The sequence below is a fragment of the Talpa europaea genome (assembly GCF_964194135.1).
Source record: "Talpa europaea genome assembly, chromosome: 6".
NCBI classification, from domain to species: domain Eukaryota; kingdom Metazoa; phylum Chordata; class Mammalia; order Eulipotyphla; family Talpidae; genus Talpa; species Talpa europaea.
In genome coordinates, this window is record NC_140072.1 from 98,507,625 (window position 1) to 98,526,970 (window position 19,346).

Sequence of the window (19,346 nt, forward strand, 5' to 3'; positions counted from 1 at the left end):
TACTGCCATAGTTATGTTTTAGTACAGGCTATGTGCATATTTCATTATCCTACCCTCAGAGACCAGCTGATGCTTCTGCTATACTACCCAACACCTCCATACCGACTCAGTCACGTACTACAAAAATGACCAAATTATTGTTCTCCTTGCAGCAATATGGTCTTAGCCTAATGTTCTGAGACATAATGACCTACTAGAAGCAATCTGTAATACACACTCAAGACTTCTCCTTCTAACTTGTCTGTTATTCAGCCTTCTAAACTGTCATTCTGTTGCAGTTTAGTAACTTGTAATATCTTTTGGTGCAAAAAGCAAATAAGAGCTGCTCCTAAGAGTTGATGTAATGATGACATTAGTGATAATGTTCCTCATCTACAGTGCTGATTCTCAATCTGATTGTACAGTGGAGTACCTGGTAGACTTTAAAAATTCCAGGGTCCAAGCTGTGCCCCCAGATAATTCCAATCAGAATTCTGCAATGGACTCAAGTCTCAGTGACTCTACAACTGCTCAGGTGATTCCAGAATATAAGCAACATTGAGAATGACTGAACTAGCATATAAACAGCCAGTTTACCAGCTGCTAGCCAGCAGTATTTCTGCCTGTCTGTGCCCAAGTCCCTAACTGGACTTGAGATTTGGAGGTTCAGATGTGCCTATTCTGACACTTTTGGGGTTGGCTCCACACCACTGGAACCACTGGCTTGGCTCTACACTGAGGCTCTCTTGCCTTCTTACTAACTGACCAGTTTGTACCTGGAGTGAACAGGGAGAGAATACTGCTTTTCCTTTCACACCTTTTATTTTCTCTTCTTTTTTTAATTCATTTTTTTCAAAGATTTATTTTATTTATTTATGCACACAGAGCTGGGGTATAGGCCAGAAGTGTGTGTGTGGGGTGGTGGTAATAGGATTCACCGGAGACAGAGTGGGGAGCAGAACTGGCAGGTCTACTGAGATACACTGCTGAGGGGAGTAGTGGGTGAGAAAGGAGAGGTCTGCTGCACCATGTGGGTTAGCTCCCTGGCTGGGGGATTTAACTCATGCTGCAGTCGCTACCAATAGCTTCATAGTGCTGAGACTTAACCCCTTGTGCCACCAGGGAGGGCCCTAATTCATTTTTTTTGATAGGCATATGTGTAGTTTCCAGTTTGACAATCCATGGATAATATTCATTTGCACATTTTTATATAGCACATGGTAAGCACATGTATAGTAGAATTATTGGATATGAAAATGTCACTCTTATAGTCAGTCAGTTTTTCAAAAAGGTTATACTAATTTACAAAGTCCACCAGCAAAGCATAACACATTTTAGTTGTTTTATATCTTTGCTTACAATAGGTTTTTCTCTTTCATTTTAATTTTTGTTGAATGTATAGAGGTATCTCATAATTTTAATTTGCATTTTCAACATGCAAATGAAGTAGAGCTCCTTTTCATTTATTAGTTATTTGGATATATTTTTGCCTAAAGTGCTTGCTCAAGTATTTTGCCCAGCTTGCTTTATGCTTTTGAATTTAAATAATAACAATTAATAATAATAGTAATAATGATGATGATGATCACATTTACTGAGTGTATTATGTGGAAATGAGGTGCTACACACTTTGTACTTGTATAATACATACAGTGACACTATTTTTTTTTAAAAAGATTTTATTTATTTATTTATAAAAGCACTGGGTACAGTCAGAAGTGCGGGAGGGTGAGAGAATTCACCAGAGCCAGAGTGGGGAGAAGAACAGGCAGACTGATGAAGTACACTGCTGAGGGGAGCTGCGGGCAGCAGGAGAGGTCTGCGTGCCATGTGGGACCCTTGCCGAGGCCTGGGGATTGAGCAGGCGCTGGGGAGGCTGCGGGCAGCTTCCCAGCCCAGCGCTCAACCACTGTGCCACCAGGGAGGCCCAACACTATTTTTCAGTAGTTCTTATGACTCATTCCCATCTTACAGTTGAGGAATCTGAGGCCCTGAGATGTTCAGTGCTTCACCCAAAGCTTCTCAGTTGTAAGAATTGGGGCTGAGATTTAGACACAGGACTACTTGGCAGCGTAAAGTTTAAATGGCAAACACTTCAGAAATAGCAGGAATCATTCCCTTCTTTTGGACTGTATGTAACCTTTATCATAACCATTTTCAGGGGTTTCTGACTAGTACCTCAAGAGGAGTCGTCATGCTATTGGTGGGGAATCCCAACCTCAAATCTCACTTCTAGAAGCACTTATAGGCCATGGAAATTTCTAACATGACTCCTTCTCCAAGTTCAGTCAATCAAAAGAACCCTTGGTTTATCCAAAACAAGTGGATCTCTTGTCAGCTTCCCAAATGTAGTAGGGATGGAACAATGTCACAAAATATCTATGGAGTGTTCAATGCGTCAGTATTCCAGCTTCCCCAGGAGTGTACTCCTGAGCCAGGCATTTAGAAGTTGGTAGGTCAAACTATATACACTGCTTTGTTGTTAAACTGAAAGGGATTTCAAGATAAAACACACTGAAGGTATACCTCTGTAGTGCTTTAGCAATAGTGAGCCAAGAACTACTGGAACTGAAGTTAAGAACTCTTTAAGATCAACTCAAAATGGATAAAAGATTTGGACATAAGACTTGACACCATAAAATATATATAGAAGAAAATGTAGGTAAAACACTTTAAGACATACACCTCAGTACCTCAGTAACATCTTTAAAGACTCATGACCCAAAGCAAAGAAAGCTAAGGAAAAGATGAACACCTGTGATTGCATCAAACTGGAAAGCTTCTGTACAGCAAAAGGTACATTAACCAAAGAGACACTCCGACTGATCGGGAAAAAATATCTTGGCACTCCATACAACTGATAAGGGACTGATCACAAAGATATTCAAAGAACTCACATGACTCAATAAGAACAAAGTAAACAATCCAGTCAACAAATGGGCAGAAGAATTTAAAAGACATTTCTCCAAAGAGGAAATGCAAATGGACAAGAGGCATATGAAAAAATGTTCAGCTACCTTATAATCATGGAAATGCAAATCAAAACCACAATGAGATACCACCTTACACCAGTAAGAATGGTACATATTAAAAAAACTATCAACAACAAATGTTGGTGAAGATGTGTGTGGTGAAAAAGGAACTCTCCTGCATTGTGGTGGATGTGCAAATTGGTCCAACTACTATAGGAAGCTGTGTGGAGATTCCTCAGTTTACTAAAAATGGAGCTACCATATGACCCAGCAATTCCACTCCTAGGGATCTACTCAAAGGATACAAAAACATTGATTCAAAAGAATACCTGTACCCCTATATTTATTGCAGCACTATTGATAATAGGTAAAACCTGGAAACAACCCAAATGCCCGAAAATAGATGACCGGATCAAGAAGATGTGGCATATATACACAATGGAATATTATTCAGCAATCAAAAAGATAAATTAATGGCATTCACAGCAACATGGATGGAGCTAGAAGGAATTTTCCTCAGTCAAATAAATCAGAAGGAAAAAGAAAAATATCGGATGGTTCATTTAATAGGAGAAATATAGGGGAACCAAATAAGACATCAGGGGAAAAAATAATAGCAATACAAAATACAACAAAACAAAACAAAAATAAATGGACAGATATAAACTAGAGACATCTTGCAGGGGATGAGGAAGGAGAGGAATCAGAGGGAGGGAGGGAGGAGCACAGGGGACTGTAGTGATGGTGCACTGGTATATTGGTGAAGGAAATTCTATGGGGACTACACCTGGGGGGGTGGATGCAAACATTGTTTAAAAATGAACAATGATGTAAAATATATATAAATAAAAAATAAAAAGAGCTCTTTAAGGACAAACTTAAGTACTATTACAAAGCATATATAAAGCTCTTACATTGACAGCTGAAAAAAATTAACTTCTATTTATTTGATATCAAGGTGCAGTTTATGAACCACTTTCACATATATTAACTCCTTTGGCTCTCACAAACTCCTAAAAGTAGATTGGACGGGTGGTGTTATTATGATTAATATTTCCATCTTATAAATGAAGCAACCAAAGCTCAGAGAGTTTCAGTGGTTGCCTGAGGTCACAAAACTCTTTACGTTGACTCTGGCAGGTCTCAAGGTCAAGTCTCCTGACCTTTTCCCTGTACCACACATTCTCTTACATACCTGAAGATACTTACAGAGGGCTATTAATGCTCACAAATGAATTGGCCTAGAGTTAAATCATCAGAACAATTGGAGAATTACCTAAGGGGGACATTTTTGGAAAAGTCACAGTGGTTGGGTAAAAAATGGGCAGCACAGTAGAGAGTTTCTGTTTGATTAATATATCACAACTAGAGAAACCATTCGGGGGAACTCTCTACCATACCACTGGCAGAGTCTTCAGAAGTTTCCCCAAAGTTAAGGGAAATACCTTTTATCCCTGCAGCCTGCAAAGATCTGTGACAGCTACCCAGTGATAGAACCGGAGATGGAAGCCACCAGCTATTTCTCAGATCTGAATTTATAAAGAAATTCAGCTACCTTCCCAGGGATAGGAAATATCATTGAAAGCACATTTCTATATTCCAAATTTCCCCAAGTGATATATATTGTCACCAGAACAAGCACACATCTTTCCACTCTCAGGTATAATTTTTTGAGCTATACAACAAGCTCACTACATTAATATTGTTAAAGAAAAGGAATTCTGATCCAAATCTAGCATGTTTGCTATTCATGAAAATTTAACAAGTTGTATAAAGCACTGTCATTGTATAGAACATTTGATCATGTAATTGTAGGGATGAGTATTTGGAGTGTTAAAGTTTTTATTAATGCTGATTCTGATAGGTTTGAAATTTTGACATAACTGTTTTGGTTTTGGAATATAATACACAGCTACTCATTGTGAAAATCTTAATAAATGAAAAGCATTTTGAATTTTGGCAATAGATATTTTGTCATGAACATCTTACATAATGTAAAAAGTTAGACTCAGAAGACCTAAATTTAAGTTCTGGTTTTGTCACAAATTTGTTATAGAATTCTGGTAAGTCATCTGACTTACTTAAGTTTCAATTCCCTTGTGTCTAAAATTAGCTGGCTAAGAGACATTCTGCAGGGGAGGTAGATGGAGTTGGATCAAAACAGGGGTGGGAAGAGCACAAGGGTCCATGGTGATAGTGCATGGGTGAATGGGTGGTGGGAATTCCATGGGAACTATACCCAAGATGATAAAACATACATTGTATAAAAATGAAGAATGATATAAAAATATATAAAATTAAATAAATAAACAAATAAATCAATCAATAAAATTAGCTGGCTAAATGATCTTTAACATGGAGTTAGAATAATAAGGTCCACTGTAGCTCTGGACTCAGAGAGAGTATGTATGTGCTTCTCATTCAGTAAATATTTCTTATATGAACTTAGAGTGATATAATTGTAGCATTTTATGAGTCTATGGTATAAGACTTGAAGAATTTCTAAAGAATATATAATTGTCACAATACAAATATGCACATACCCACTCCTACACACTCATATACACACACATCCAATGAGAAGATACCAAGTATTGAATTTTACGTAGCTCCTTCATTAGGAGATAAAATAAAAGCTTAAAAATAATAATTGGACTCAAGCTATTGGATCAATCTAACTTCTGAATGGTCAGATTTAAGGAAACATGACTTATTAGAATTTTCAGAAACTAAGATTTAATTGAGATACTTGAAGATAAAAGGAAGTTGAGGAGTTCTCTATCTTCATGCTAATGAAGGAGTACTCTAAGGCAAGAAATTTAAAAATCAACTACATACTTCCATTTTTTCCCTTGGAAGATAAAGACATGCTTGGGCATGTTAGCATTAGGCCAGATTGGTGAAATTTCTTTTTGATTTAAACTTATCTTTAATCTGAGTTTATTGGGTTTGCTAAAATTGTTCATTGTGGACCTGAATTACCATTTCCCATCAATGTCTCATTTTATAATACTCATTTGCACATCTTTTTGAATCCTCCTTTTCTTTCCACCCAGCTTCCCTCTTTTGCAACCAAAATGTCTTTTGCTCAGATTAAACTCATTTACCTAAAGGAATGAATAAGTGATTATTTCCCAGGGGCAGTTATATTTGAAAAGAAAACCATTTTCTAAATGAATTCCTAATTGGTCAAATTTCAGGCAATTTAACAATCTCATTAGATTTCAGGTGTTCTCCATGTCCCTTAAAACATATAGGTAATTGTCTAGTACAGTAGTTGTTCCAACCTTTAAAGTTATGGAATGCTTGCTTCAAACAAAACCAAGCAGCAGTCCAATGCTGAGAAGAGAGAAGGGCTAAAGCATTTTGGTTGAAGCAAAGATGGAGATCCAGAAACTTCCTCATTCACTATTTTTCTCCACCACCCATCACTGCAGAGGTATATGCCCCAGAACAACACAGTAAAAAACAAACAAACAAAGAAACCCCCCACATATTCTCACATAAATATACACATTTAAAGTGAAAAGAGTGGACGACATGCAAATAGATAACCCACTCTCAAGTATCCTAATGTGACCTGTAGGTGTCCATTTGCAATAATAAATCACATTCCCCTTTTATTTTTAACACTTTGAGAAAATAGCAAAATGAAAAGTGAACAAAAATAGCAATTTGATTTTATCTATTATCTTCTATTTCTTGTTCATGTTTGAAACTTTATGTGATTGTGTTGTAAAGTAAATATGGTCAAGTAAGTATATTCCTAATGTCAATGTTAACTAATATTATAGCTCCTTTAGGAGAACTGGTTTTCCCCTAATTTGGATTTTCCCTTTCTCAAACTTTGAACTTAATCCAACCAACAAACCAATTGCTTTCTCCTCTGAAATAAAAGTTCCAGTGGTATTTTCCCAGTAGAAAAGATTTTGAACAACATGACTTTTGGAAAGACCATCCAGATCTACTTTTTTACTGAGCTCTAGACTTGCATTTCTTACCTTACAGATGCTTCCAGACCATTGGTTCCCAAATCAAACTCGTTCACCTTCCGCCAAAACTTACCCCTCCTCTTGATTAAACTTATGCTAATTCAAAACTAATTCAAAAACCATAAGAACAGCAGCCATTAAATTACTGGGACTCTAAACTAGGCATATAAAGTACATCAGGATTTTCAACCTCAGGACTGTTGACATAGGTGAGACTTTGTTGTGGGAGGCTCTCTTGTGCATTGCAGGGAGCTTAGCAGCATCCCTGGCCTCTACCCCGTAGATAGCAGTAGTTCCAATCCTCTCTCCCAATCCTCACCTCCAAAGAGGCTTATTGTAAAAATGTCTCCAGATGTTCCCCACAGTCTGTTGGCGTCAACTTCATTTGAGAACACTGATAAGGATTACTTCTTTATTCCTCACAGATCCCCACAAGGTAGGCATTGTATTTTTATTCCACACTATGCAGATGGCAAAACTGGGCCTCTGAGGAATTTTGAGTTTTGTACTTGGTCATGTGACTGATATGTGGAAGAACTGGATTTCAAAAGAAATGTGTCCTCAGTTTTTTCAAAAGCTCTTATCAAGTCACTTTGCTTTTATGAAAGACTGTCCTGAATACCTATTTTTGCTAGCTGAAGGAAAACTGAAGAGAATTTACATGTTTGCAATAAAGCCAAGAGCAAAATGTCTTCTAGTGTCTATTTTGCAGCAGCCATTATGTAGGGGAGCTCATCCCCCAGAGAGAGAGTGGCCCGAAAGCTTTTTCCCGGGAAACTATCAATACTTGGTACAGGCTGTGTAAGCTTTATATCATTATTGCTTTTACTACATGTTAATGTTGTGTTAGGTTAATTTTATGTTGCTAATGTTATTTTAGATTTCATGCATTATTTGGCAGGATTTTGTAGGTTAAACACTCAAAGAATTTCCATATTAATGAATGCTAATTGCATCATTGATTTCCTAAAAAGTTTCATGAGAAGATTCTGTTTTTGGATATTGGGGGAAATTTGTACTGTAAAAACTGCCCTCCTGATGCTTACTTCTCCTGTGCATCTAGCTTTTTTAACCACTTTGTTCTTTGAAATGTCTTGATTTTGCTTCCTGTATTCTGTTTCCCATGGCCTTGCCTTAGCTCAAACCTCTATTTTGTACATAGGTTCTAATAACTAGGCTCTCAGGAGCTGGCTTTCTCTATCAATATTATTACATAACTGGACCTCCCTGGTGGAGCAAGGGATAAAGACACAACCCATGAAGCTGTCTGCAACCACTGCAGCATGAGTTCGATCCCTGGCCAGGGAGAAACCCATGTGGGGCAGCAGACCTCTCCTAACTCTCCCACTACTCCCCTCAGCAGTGTATTTCGTTCAATCTGCCTGTTCTGTTCCCCACTCTGTCTCTGGTGAATCCTCTCCCTGCCCCCTCTGGTCTGTACCCCAGTTCTTATATGCATAAATAAATAAATCTTTAAAAAATATTTTTACATAATTGCCCTTTTGAGAACCCTTCTGTACCTCCATCTGTCCTATAGCATCGGTCTCCAAAGGTAGTCCCAGCAGCATTGTTATCTCCTGAAAATGTACGTACCCGGTGCCCACTGTAGATCTACTAAATCAGAAACTCGAGTGGGTTAGAGCCCAGAAGTCTGCTTCAATACATCAACTGTTTGGCTGAAGTTTAGGAACTGCTGCCCTACTTACTTGATAGAGCTCTAACACCCGTGGGTGGCACAAAAGCCCTAACTTGTTTTTCTCCCAAATCCCTGTCTTTCCTCCTCCTGCCTTACCCCACATAGTTGCTGCCATTCAATTTCATTAGCTATCAATCGTGCATTTGTCTTTCTGTTCTACACCTAATAAAATAAGCAAGACAATCCAGCTCCTGATCTGGGGCTGGGGGACTACCACCACCCTCCCCAGGGAGTTAGGTACACACCTTGTCATTTTAAACCACAAATTTCTGCCACTGCATCTTTTTCCTGGTGAGCTTCTGTGTCATTTGTGGCTCATTCTCAAATGTCCCTTTACCTTGAAATAGTCAGAGGGTTCATCGCTAGTTACCCAGAGCAACAAGTAGCCATATACATCCCCTTGTTATTTCACTCACCCCATGTGACATTAGCATGGGTCTCCTAGTATACATACAGGCCAGGTGAGGGAAGAGTCTTCTCTCACCTTTGGTTAGCCAGTGCTATGGCAACGCTGATCCTCACACAGGATCATCAGAGAGCTTTTAAAATATGTAGGTGCTGGGACTTTCCTGTAGACCTACAGGTATCGAATCTTGCAAATGTCTATCTTAAAAATCATCTCCACAACTAGCTGAATCATTGCACATTGGCTTGCACAGAGCAGGTGTTTAATCAGTATTTCTCAAATGTCTGATTTATTACTCAACAAATCTTGCTAAAGAATCACCTCTACCTACCCTTCACCTTCCTTCTCCAGTACTTTGCTTTTGATTTTACTTTTCATTTCCTTTAACTTGAGTGCATCTGCACAGCAACAAAGCAGCAACCACTGCTGCTAAAAGGGGAATTTCTGTTTAGATAATTTTAACTATTGAGCTAATCGCTGGCATTTGAAAGGAAATATCTTGTTCACAGCCTCAAATATCCAGCAGTAACTCAAATTGGAGTTACCCGTTAACATTCCTTATGTATCTTTCAGGTTCTACTCTCCCTGCTGCTCCTCGCTCACTTAGGGTTTCACATAGATTTGTCAAAGTCTGGGGCAAGCACCAGGCCAGGGCTGCAGCTATTTGTTGTGATAAGGTCAGAGGGTGTCTCCTTGGAGGCTGAAATGGAAATCTGGCGGGAGCGGTCTGCAATAGGTAACCAGGAATCGAAACTCAGCTGTTAAAACCGCTGTCCCTGTGGGAGGGATCGCCTCTCCAGACTCACTAAGCCTTCCAGCCTCCTTCCTCCAGCAGCTGCGGCGACCCGGGACCGCGGGCCCTGAGCCATGTCCTCCCACAGCAAAGTGGTAGGCTCCAGGCTCCGCGCCAAGAGCCCTTCCCAGAGTAGACCGGTGCAGCGATGGTAAGTCTTGAAAAACCTGCCCTGAGAGGTAGGGGGTGGGCGTCCAGAACCCAAACGTACTCACAGCTTTTCTTAATTCTTGGAGCCCAATATAAGGCTTGAAACAAAAGCTCATTTGTCTCAACAAAAGCACCCTGACTTACTGTCCATATTGAGCGCGCCAATCTGCAGTCCTTTACTAACTCTACCAACTCCCATTCATTTCAAGAATATTGCTTGCCAGAGCTTGTGGCTGGTTACAGCATGGAAAGCTATCGGCGCGTCGGCGCGTAGAAACTGCTGGACTTCATAGTAATATTTCAATTATGTCCTAAACAGCTGTTATAATTAGTATGAAAACAATTTCCCCCTTCTAGTAAAATTAATCTCCCCCCCCCACCCCACTTCACTTTCACTCACCCTTTCTCCTCGACTTCTAGCACATGAAAGAAGCCCTGGTTGCTAAGGAAGCTTGACCGATAAGCAGTACATTTTCTTTCATTTTTTAACTTTTGAAAGAATTCATAACTACCAGACTTTTCCTGTTATTCATGAAAAAGGTTAGGATCACTCTTAAATGGGGAGGATGATCTGGATGATTCCAGTTAGAGATTGCTACATTCCTCTCCTCAGAATAAGAGGTGTCTTGCCACAATAGGCGGTCACTAACTTCCAGTAACCTGCATCTCTGTCTAAGCTGTAGCACTTAATGTAACAGAGGTTGTGGGTGTATGGTCTCATGTTGATGATAAACATCCTTTAAGTGCCTTCTTTTTTTTTTCCTATTAAAAGGCATCTACATAGATATAATTGTTTATTTGCAAGTTCATATCATCTCATAAGCATTAGTAGATGCATCTGTTCACTTATTTGAGTGTAAATTACCCTAGAATCTTGTTGGACCAAATTGCTCAGAAAGGAGCAATTTTCTGATTAATTATTCATTTCTCAAAACCTGCAGACCTTCCCACATATGGTTTGTAAGTACACCATTAAAGAGTACCTGGAAAAGTTCAGTTATCTCTCATAGAACTCCATTCTCCCCCTCCCCCCTATGAACCAGTTGCAATTAGCAGAGCATTATAAGATACATTCCTTTTTACGGTGTTTAGCATTTAAAATCCTGTTTGGTTCATTCTGAGTTCTTATGTCTCTATTAGTCACTTATATCTACTCTTTATCTCCTTTAATAGAAGTGGGAAACCAAGGGAAATGGTTGAATGGTAAATAACATCTAACTAAAATCAACAAAAATAGTCTATTAAGATTTATTCATTTGGGTAGGTATGAGAAATTAGAAGCATTTTCTGATGGAAAATTAAGAAAAAGGGAGGAAAAGTGCTTAATAATAAACCATCAGTGACTCACTCTTATGAGCTTATTTTTGTGATTAAGGGTTGAAACCTAAGCTTATGTGTGTGCAACCTTCCACTAATTGTTTAGGAAAGCCCCAGTATGGGCACACAAACATGGGTGTTGAGGCCAGGCAGACCTGGGTTCAAGTTCTGATTCTGCCATTGCTTGCTTGCTTTCTAAACTACAATAAGATGTTCAGTTACTTGGTGCTTGAGTTTCCTCATTACTGAAAAGAGGTACCAACCTCTCAAGGTCTTTTTGTTAGTGTGCGTGTGCACATGTGTGTATACATGCACATGTGTGTATACATGTATGCATGAAGCATAACTTTTTGACTGGCCAAGAGCAAATATGCAGTAAATGTTGGATACTGATCACCTCGAATTCATTTCACAAATGTTTATTGGTAAGTACTATGCACTTAAGATAAAGCGTTTCTGTCTTGTGAAAACACCAATTTAAAACACCTACTCACATGTAAATGTAAATAAATTGATTTTAATAAATTCTCCTTAAATGATTACTCTAACAAACTCTAAAACAAAGCTGAATTCTTGACTATGTTTAGATTTAAGTAATTACAGGTATTTATTAACTCATATTTTCTTTCCAATAATTTTTATTTAGTTATTTGCTCTTGTCCCTAAATAACATCAACTATATATACAGAATTAAAGAGAAAAAAGCTCAAACAAACATCTAGTCCAAAGTAATCTTGTCTGGACCCTTCTTTTCAATATTTGATTGTCATCATCTTACTTTCACTCACATCACATCTAAATAAACATTCGACTAAAGTATGGATTTTTCTGATGGTTTCAGCCCAGAACAGACTTTATCCAGTTCTGGTCAATAGGCTTTTGCCTGTGATAGCCACATAGGGTTCACTTCAAACACTTGTCTATAATCATAACTGGAAGTAGTCCTTTAACTAATGCTGCTTGAAGAAAATAAAAATATATTCTGAAAATGAACCCATAATGTGAAATTTTACTATACAGTTAACTTTACCATAATTCATACACAAAGTGGGTTTACCTTAACATATTTGCGGCCCACTTAGTACTGAAGACTATATAGACTTCCTGATGAGCAATGACAATAGCAAACACTAGGAAATGCCTTGTAGGAGAAAGTGCATTACATATATTAACTCTTTAAGGTCGCACAACAATCATATAATAGAGAAGATTTCTAACTCTGGCTTTAACTTAAAGTGTAAGAACGAATAACTGCTCAACAAAAGAGAAGCCCTTACAAAGCTTACAGTCTAATTGATGGGATAGACAGTTATCAAATAATTACACAAATACATCTTTGTGTGCAATATAGAGGAAAGCCAAACCCTAAGCTAATCTTGGGAACAGGTAAAGCTTTCCTAAGAGGTGATATTTGAGTGTCAGTCACCAGGTAATTAAAAGTTGTATGGTTTTTTCTGACATCAAATATCATTCCAATACCAACCAACTGCAATTCAATTCAATTCAGTTCTGACACTACCCAGAGTGAGCACAGGCCCTACAAGTGAAGGGCTCAGCGCCATAAGTCTGCCCTGTTTCTGATCCCAACCACAAATGGGATCCCCTGACTACCTACTCTTCTGCTTGACTGACAGCAAATTTAGGCATTTCCATGACCTCCCCTCCCTGGGTCATATCCCTCCTCCCAACCCCATGTTTGAGAATTCATCAGAATGGCTCATAGAACTCATGAAAACCATGATTTTATCTTTTATAGTACTATTCCTGTTGTACTATAAAAGATATCGCTCAGGAACAGCCAAAGGGAAGAGATGCATAAAAGCAAGATAAGGGGTTTGGGCATGGGGTGTTACACAGAGCTTCCACCCATTTCTGGTGGCCCACTTTCCCAGCACCTTCATGTGTTCACCAATATAGAAGTTTTTTGAACCTTTTTATTTGAGAATTTTTATTCAAGCTTCATTATAGATTGAGACCAATGGCTAATGATATAATTTCTATGCTCTCCCCAGAGGTGAGAGGTGGAGGGGTCAGAATAGGGCTTGAGTGTAGGGTTGTGGGCCTGCAAGTTCCAATCCTCTAATCACATGTCCTCTAATCTCATGTTTAGTTTTTCTACAAACAGTTCTCTCTAGGGGCCCCCCAACCCTAGAGAGATAATGAAAATTAGCATATGACATTGTTATCACTTGGAATTCTACAATTTTAGGATCAATAGGCCAATAACCAGGAACAAAGACTATTTATGTTGTATTATAGCATAGGAATTTAAGTAGCCCCTGTGGCAACCAGGAAGCTTGCTATTCACCTCTCCTTCAAAAGAATGTACTATGTGGCTCATAGTTAACTGAAAGCCCCAGTCACCCTTTGCTCTTAAAGTACACTTACTCTGCTCTTCCCAGAGAGTCCCCTTTAATCCTTCCCAGGCATGCTCCCTATCCCCCAGTAGATCTCCCAATCCTGTCTACCAAAGCCTGGATTTTCTTTGCTGCTTTTCTCAAATGACAACTTGGTGGGCTTGCATTAGTGCAGTTCTGTCACTGTCACCATTTTTGTGCAAACTAAACAGCACACTGTCTTCCAGACTTCTGACCATAACCTGGAATAATTAGCCCTAGTACATGTGTGTGTGCATATGAAACTGTATGTAACTGAATAAAACTTCACAACAATCCTCACCCTTATTATATGGGTTGTACTCTGACATTTTCTATTTTTATTCATTAAAAATAAATCCGTTAAATTGATTTCATGACTCATTATCATGGCCCATACCTACAGCGTGAAAAGCATAGTTCTATGCATGGCAGAAGAGGTTATTGGAGTGAATGGAAAGAAAAGACATTTTGGTTTGATTAGATCAAATTTACCTTCCTGTATATGCAGTAGGATAGAAATTATTGTTCTGTTTAGAATGATTTTCAACTTTTCTACGTGAGATTCCACTCGTCAGTATGGTATACATTTGCAACCTACCAAGTCTTGGGGAGGAATCATTTTTGTTCAAATACAATATCATCAAAAATGAATAAGTATTTCTCAAAAAGTCTTTGACAGCTGAAACAGTGAAACAATAAATCAACAGGATGATGAAAGCTTGAAAACTCATAATACCTATAATAATCAGCGGAAGCATAGCAGAAATGAGGGGGAAAAAAAGAAACTTAGTTCAATTACACAGTAAGGTTACTTACTTCAAAGTCAGTAGAGTGCTGTAAGGTTATACATATTGTTAAGGTTAATTGCATCTATTCCGAATGTATTTGAATTTGAAACAAAAGCTTAACCGGAAAAAAATCATCAAAAGGTGAAGACAGCTCTTGAAGGGTCTGTTCTCTATCAGAGAATCACTTGATGTTGGTTCCTTTGTTCTGTAAAGTTTGTAATACAGCCCCCTCCAACAGGAACACTTAAAAGGCAATCCATTAAAATCCTATAGAAAAAATTGAGTACATTTACCATCATTAAAACTGATGGACTAGTATTGCCTGGTGATTGCTTTGCTGTGGGACTAGTGAGAGCAGAATCCCATGCTATCTAATCTTGGGGGGGGGGGTAAAACTCTGAGCCCCTGCTTTAAGCTTTCTTTAAAAAAAATTTCTTCATTTAAAAATATTTGGCATTTTTTCACCTGATTATAAAAGTCATATTTGTATGAAAACTCAAACATTATAAAAATAATATGGAAAAAGCCCCTTGCAATTTCAAGCCTTAGAAATAAACACGTCAAGCAGGGTAGGTTCTGCTCTATGATTGTTTATGCCAAAAATAGGAGTCTTAAGAGTCACTTTTCCCCTTGTTCTCTGTCTTGATCTATTCTGTCAATAGAAGGTGACAGAAGAAGCAGATAAGGTCTCTTTCAGTCTTTATTTCAATGTGTCACTGCTGGTATTACAACACCCCTGGCAGATGGTCCTTTGCTTGTGTTGTTGGATTTTAACTTGGTCCTTGTTTGTTACCTTCCTGTTGTTGAAAATCTAGTCAACTGGGATCTCCTTTCCCTTATAGTGGGGTTTGGTGGTCAGGGAATTAAATGTGAGACCATGTACTTACGAGTGCTTAAAGGTCCTGAAACCCAAGCTAGAAAACCTCCCAGTCCAGCTAACACCCGGCTTACAAAACCCTGATCAGCTGGTGCTCCTCTTCCCACCACCCTGACCTGGTGATGAGTCCCATCAAATCCAGGCACCCACCAGTTTGAACTCAGCAATGTGGCTCTTGCCCTGTTGTGTGATCCACAAGAAATGACCCTTGCTTATTTATTGGTTCTTTCAAAGCTTGTGTGGAATTAGTTGGTGAAAGCCAGGCAAAGACCCTTCAGAGTCAGCAACACTGTGGTATAGGCAGAAAATGTTTTTCCACATTTCACTTGTACAAGCAAAGAACCTTTGTTCTTATAATGGATTCTTGGACAATATCTCCATGTAGTGTTCTTTCCAAAAATGTTTAATATGAATATATAATCATGAGAATATCACTTCCTTAAATTCAAATTGTGAGTCATTCTATAAATGCTATAAGACAATTTACCTGGTTTATTAGCCAGGGTTCTGAAGAGAAACAGACCAGTGATTTACATAACACCAGCTAACACCATTTCTATTGTGAAGAATTGGTTCACAAGCTTGTGGAGGCTGAGAAGACCCCTGACCTGCTCTCTGCAAACTGGAGACCCAGAAAAGCTGGTGATGTATTTCATGAGGCCCGAAAACAAGGGAGCTGATGGTGCAGATTCCACTCAAACCTGAGGGCCTTAGTGCAGGCCCATAGAGGGCAGGAGAAAATGGTTTAGTTCACGATATGGCAGAGAATGGATCCAACCTTCCTCTGCCTCTTTGTACTATTCAGACCTTCAAAAAATTGAATGATGCTCACCCACTTCAGGGAGGGAGGTTTCCTTTACTCAGCCCATTGATTCAAGTGCTAGTATCTTCCAGAAATATGCAAACATACCCAGAAATGTTTTACTGGGTAGCTGGGTATCTCATGGCCCCTAAAGTTGACACATAGCATGAACTATCATTCCTGGGCTCTGCAAAATGTCAGTCATGAGAGGAAGAAACATGTTTGGGAATAGTTCTAGGCTATAGGAGTCTAAAAGTCTCTAAGTGTGTAATGTATCACTGGATCCAGAGTGAGGGAAGGGGAAGGAGAATATTTAAAACATTGGAACAAGCTAAGCTATGGAAACAACCTAAATGCCCAAAAGTAGATGACTGGATCAAGAAAATGTGGTACATATACACAATGGAATATTACTCAGCAACCAAAAAAGATAAACTCATGCAATTTGCAGCAACATGGATGAAGCTGGAAGGGATCATGCTCAGTGAAATAAGCCAGAAAGAAAAAGAAAAATACCGGATGGTCTCACTCATAGTAGGAATTAGAAAACCTAAATAAGGGACCAGGAAAAAGACTAATTATAATAAAGTAAAAATCAAAATCAACAAGCAACTATGAACCAGAGACACAGTAAGGGGGGGAGGGTGGAAGGATTAGGGTCAAAATAAGGGGGGTGGGAATTGTATGGGAAATATAACCAAGATGAAAATGCATACATTGTGCAAAAAATAAAAATGTAAAAATATACATAAAATTTTAAAAAATGAAAAAAAAATTGGAACAATTTGGAAGTTGGAATATGGCTATTAGCCAATGGTGTTTTTAATATTTGTTTCCTTGAGTGTAATATTAATAGTTATGTTTAGGGAGGAGAATGCCTTTGCTCCTTGGAGATCCCTGCTGAAGTATTTTGCAGTGATGTGTTCTGACTTTGCAGCTTGTTTTCATTTGCTTCAGAAAAAACAATAAAGGGGAAAAGAGAAAAAAAGCGAATGTGGCAAAACATTAACTGTTGGTAAATAGGTAAATAGTATATGGGTTTTCATTTTACTAAGATTTTCATTTTGTTTTGTAGGCTTAAAATTTAGCATATAAGTTTGGGGAAACCATCCATAATTTTAGATAGTATTCTAAAGTTAATTGTGAGTCTATTCTTTTGGAATCTGGAGAAGTTAATAGGAAGTTTGTTGCAAAGCTTATACTTAAGATTTCTTCAGCTTACCCTAGGTATATTAGATTTCAATAAATAATTTAAGGGAAAAATCTAGATTCAGAACCCTATTATCTTTTGAAGGGGAAAACTAGCTGATAACTTTTAATGAGATGCTGTCTATCAATACACTTTGTTTCATGCAGTGGTTCTTTTTACTCCTGGGACACAGAATGAACAGAGAATCAGTAATATGGGATATAGATGTTAGAAGAAGAGCCAGAGCCAGAAATGTAAACAGAAAGTCAGAAAAACTAGTACATCTGTTGTAGAAGAAGAGTCAGCAAAGGGATTCAGTCACCGCATTAAAAAAAGCTTGGTTCTATTCAATGTAATAAAATAGAACATCTATTACACAAAACATGTGTAAATATAATTACATATAATAAAAATATATATCCCAGAATAAATGTCTTAAGCATAGAAGGCTATAAAATAAAGTCTGAAGGTAGGTAGTCCAGGACTGATCAAATACAAATAACAGGCATCCGTAATAAAGCATTTATTTCCTAGCAACTGTAATTCCTAGTAATTGTTCTAAGCACTTTATATCTATACTCTGAAAGGTAGACCATTGTTATGCCCATTTCATAGGTAGAAAAATAGAAAAACTAAGTAATATGCATAGAATAGTTAGCAAGTAACAGAATTAGGGTTTAAGGCGTATCAATTTTGGCAATGGATTACCATTAGCGTGGTGGTTTTATAGTCACAGAGAGCAGTTTATGTCTGCCTTTCCACTTTGCTATTTCTTTCTTTTTTTTTTTTTCTTTCCACCTTGCTATTTCTGATGCATGTCTTCATCTTCAGGTTACCTTATTGACAAGCATAGGTACCAGAGTACCAGCTGCCTTGTCAGCCTTCCAGGAAGGGGGGTGACAGCAAAAAAGCTCTTCCTACTAAACTTTATTTGAAGGAGCTTTTCTAGAAATTCTTCTCAATGGCTCTAACTTGATAATTCAATTTTTTCAAACTTAATCACATGGTTATACCTAGCCATAAAGAAAATTGGGGACTATAGTATTTTATTTGGCCATATCATCAATCTGAATAATATAGGAGTACTATTAATATGGAGGTGAAAATGAATGGTTAGGTAGAACCAGCATCTTTCCTAGTTTAAGAATTAAGGTCATGGGCCTCGCTGGTGGCGCAGGCGGTTGAGTGCAGTGCTGTGAAGTAGTCCGTAGCCTCTGCAGCGCAGGTTTGATCCCAGCCGGCCAGCGAGAATCCCACATGTCGTGGCAGACCTCTCCTTTCTTGCCCGCTGCTCCCCTCAGCAGTATACTTCATCAGTCTGCCTGTTCTGTTCCCCGCTCTGTCTCTGGGGAATCCTCTCCCCCTCCTGCGCATTTATTGTAGAAATAAATAAATCTTAAAAAAAAAAAAAAAGAATTAGGGTCAGTCAAGGATAAGCACAAGAAGGAATCATATGATCAAATTGTCTCTGGGATTTTAGAAATGCAAATGGGCTATGTAAGGAAGAAAAATTTAAATGTAGTCCACATTCCTATTTAGCATACTGACTTTACAGGGTTGAGTTTTCTTCTGGATAATCTCTGTGAAGCTTTATGTTTTATATGTAGTTTAGGATTGTTTGTAACAGTGAACAATTCAAACAATTTAAATGGTTAAATGAGTAGTTACATTATGAGGCATCCATGTTGAAATTTTATGTAGTCATTTAATATTAATTTTGTTATATGCATAATTGGGAAAACTACTTATGAGTGAAAGTGTTTTAAAATTGGACTTATGATATGATTGCAGCAGTGCAATAGTATGCATAGGGTAGAAATTAGACTGAAATGTACCCAAATAAAATTGTAATTAGTGATCTCTAAGGGGTGGGATTATAAGTGATTTTTAACTGATCTAAAAATGATTTTCTGTATTTTTTTCTATGAGCATATGTTACTTTCAAAATGAGAAATAAAATTTCTTTCAGTGTTCTTCGTGGAGAACTGGTTATAAATCCCTTATGTT

The 19,346-nt window shown here is 38.1% G+C and overlaps 1 protein-coding gene across 1 annotated transcript in view; it reads left to right on the forward strand.

Annotated features, from left to right (window-relative positions):
* Nucleotides 1–361: 361 nt before the first annotated feature.
* Nucleotides 362–19,346, forward strand: part of EPSTI1 (epithelial stromal interaction 1) — a gene marked incomplete at both ends in the record, with an annotated part of 86,845 nt that continues 67,860 nt past the window's right edge. Inside the window, 1 exon segment of the mRNA XM_084234892.1 lies at nucleotides 362–514. Coding sequence (XP_084091018.1) covers nucleotides 362–514 — 153 coding nt within the window.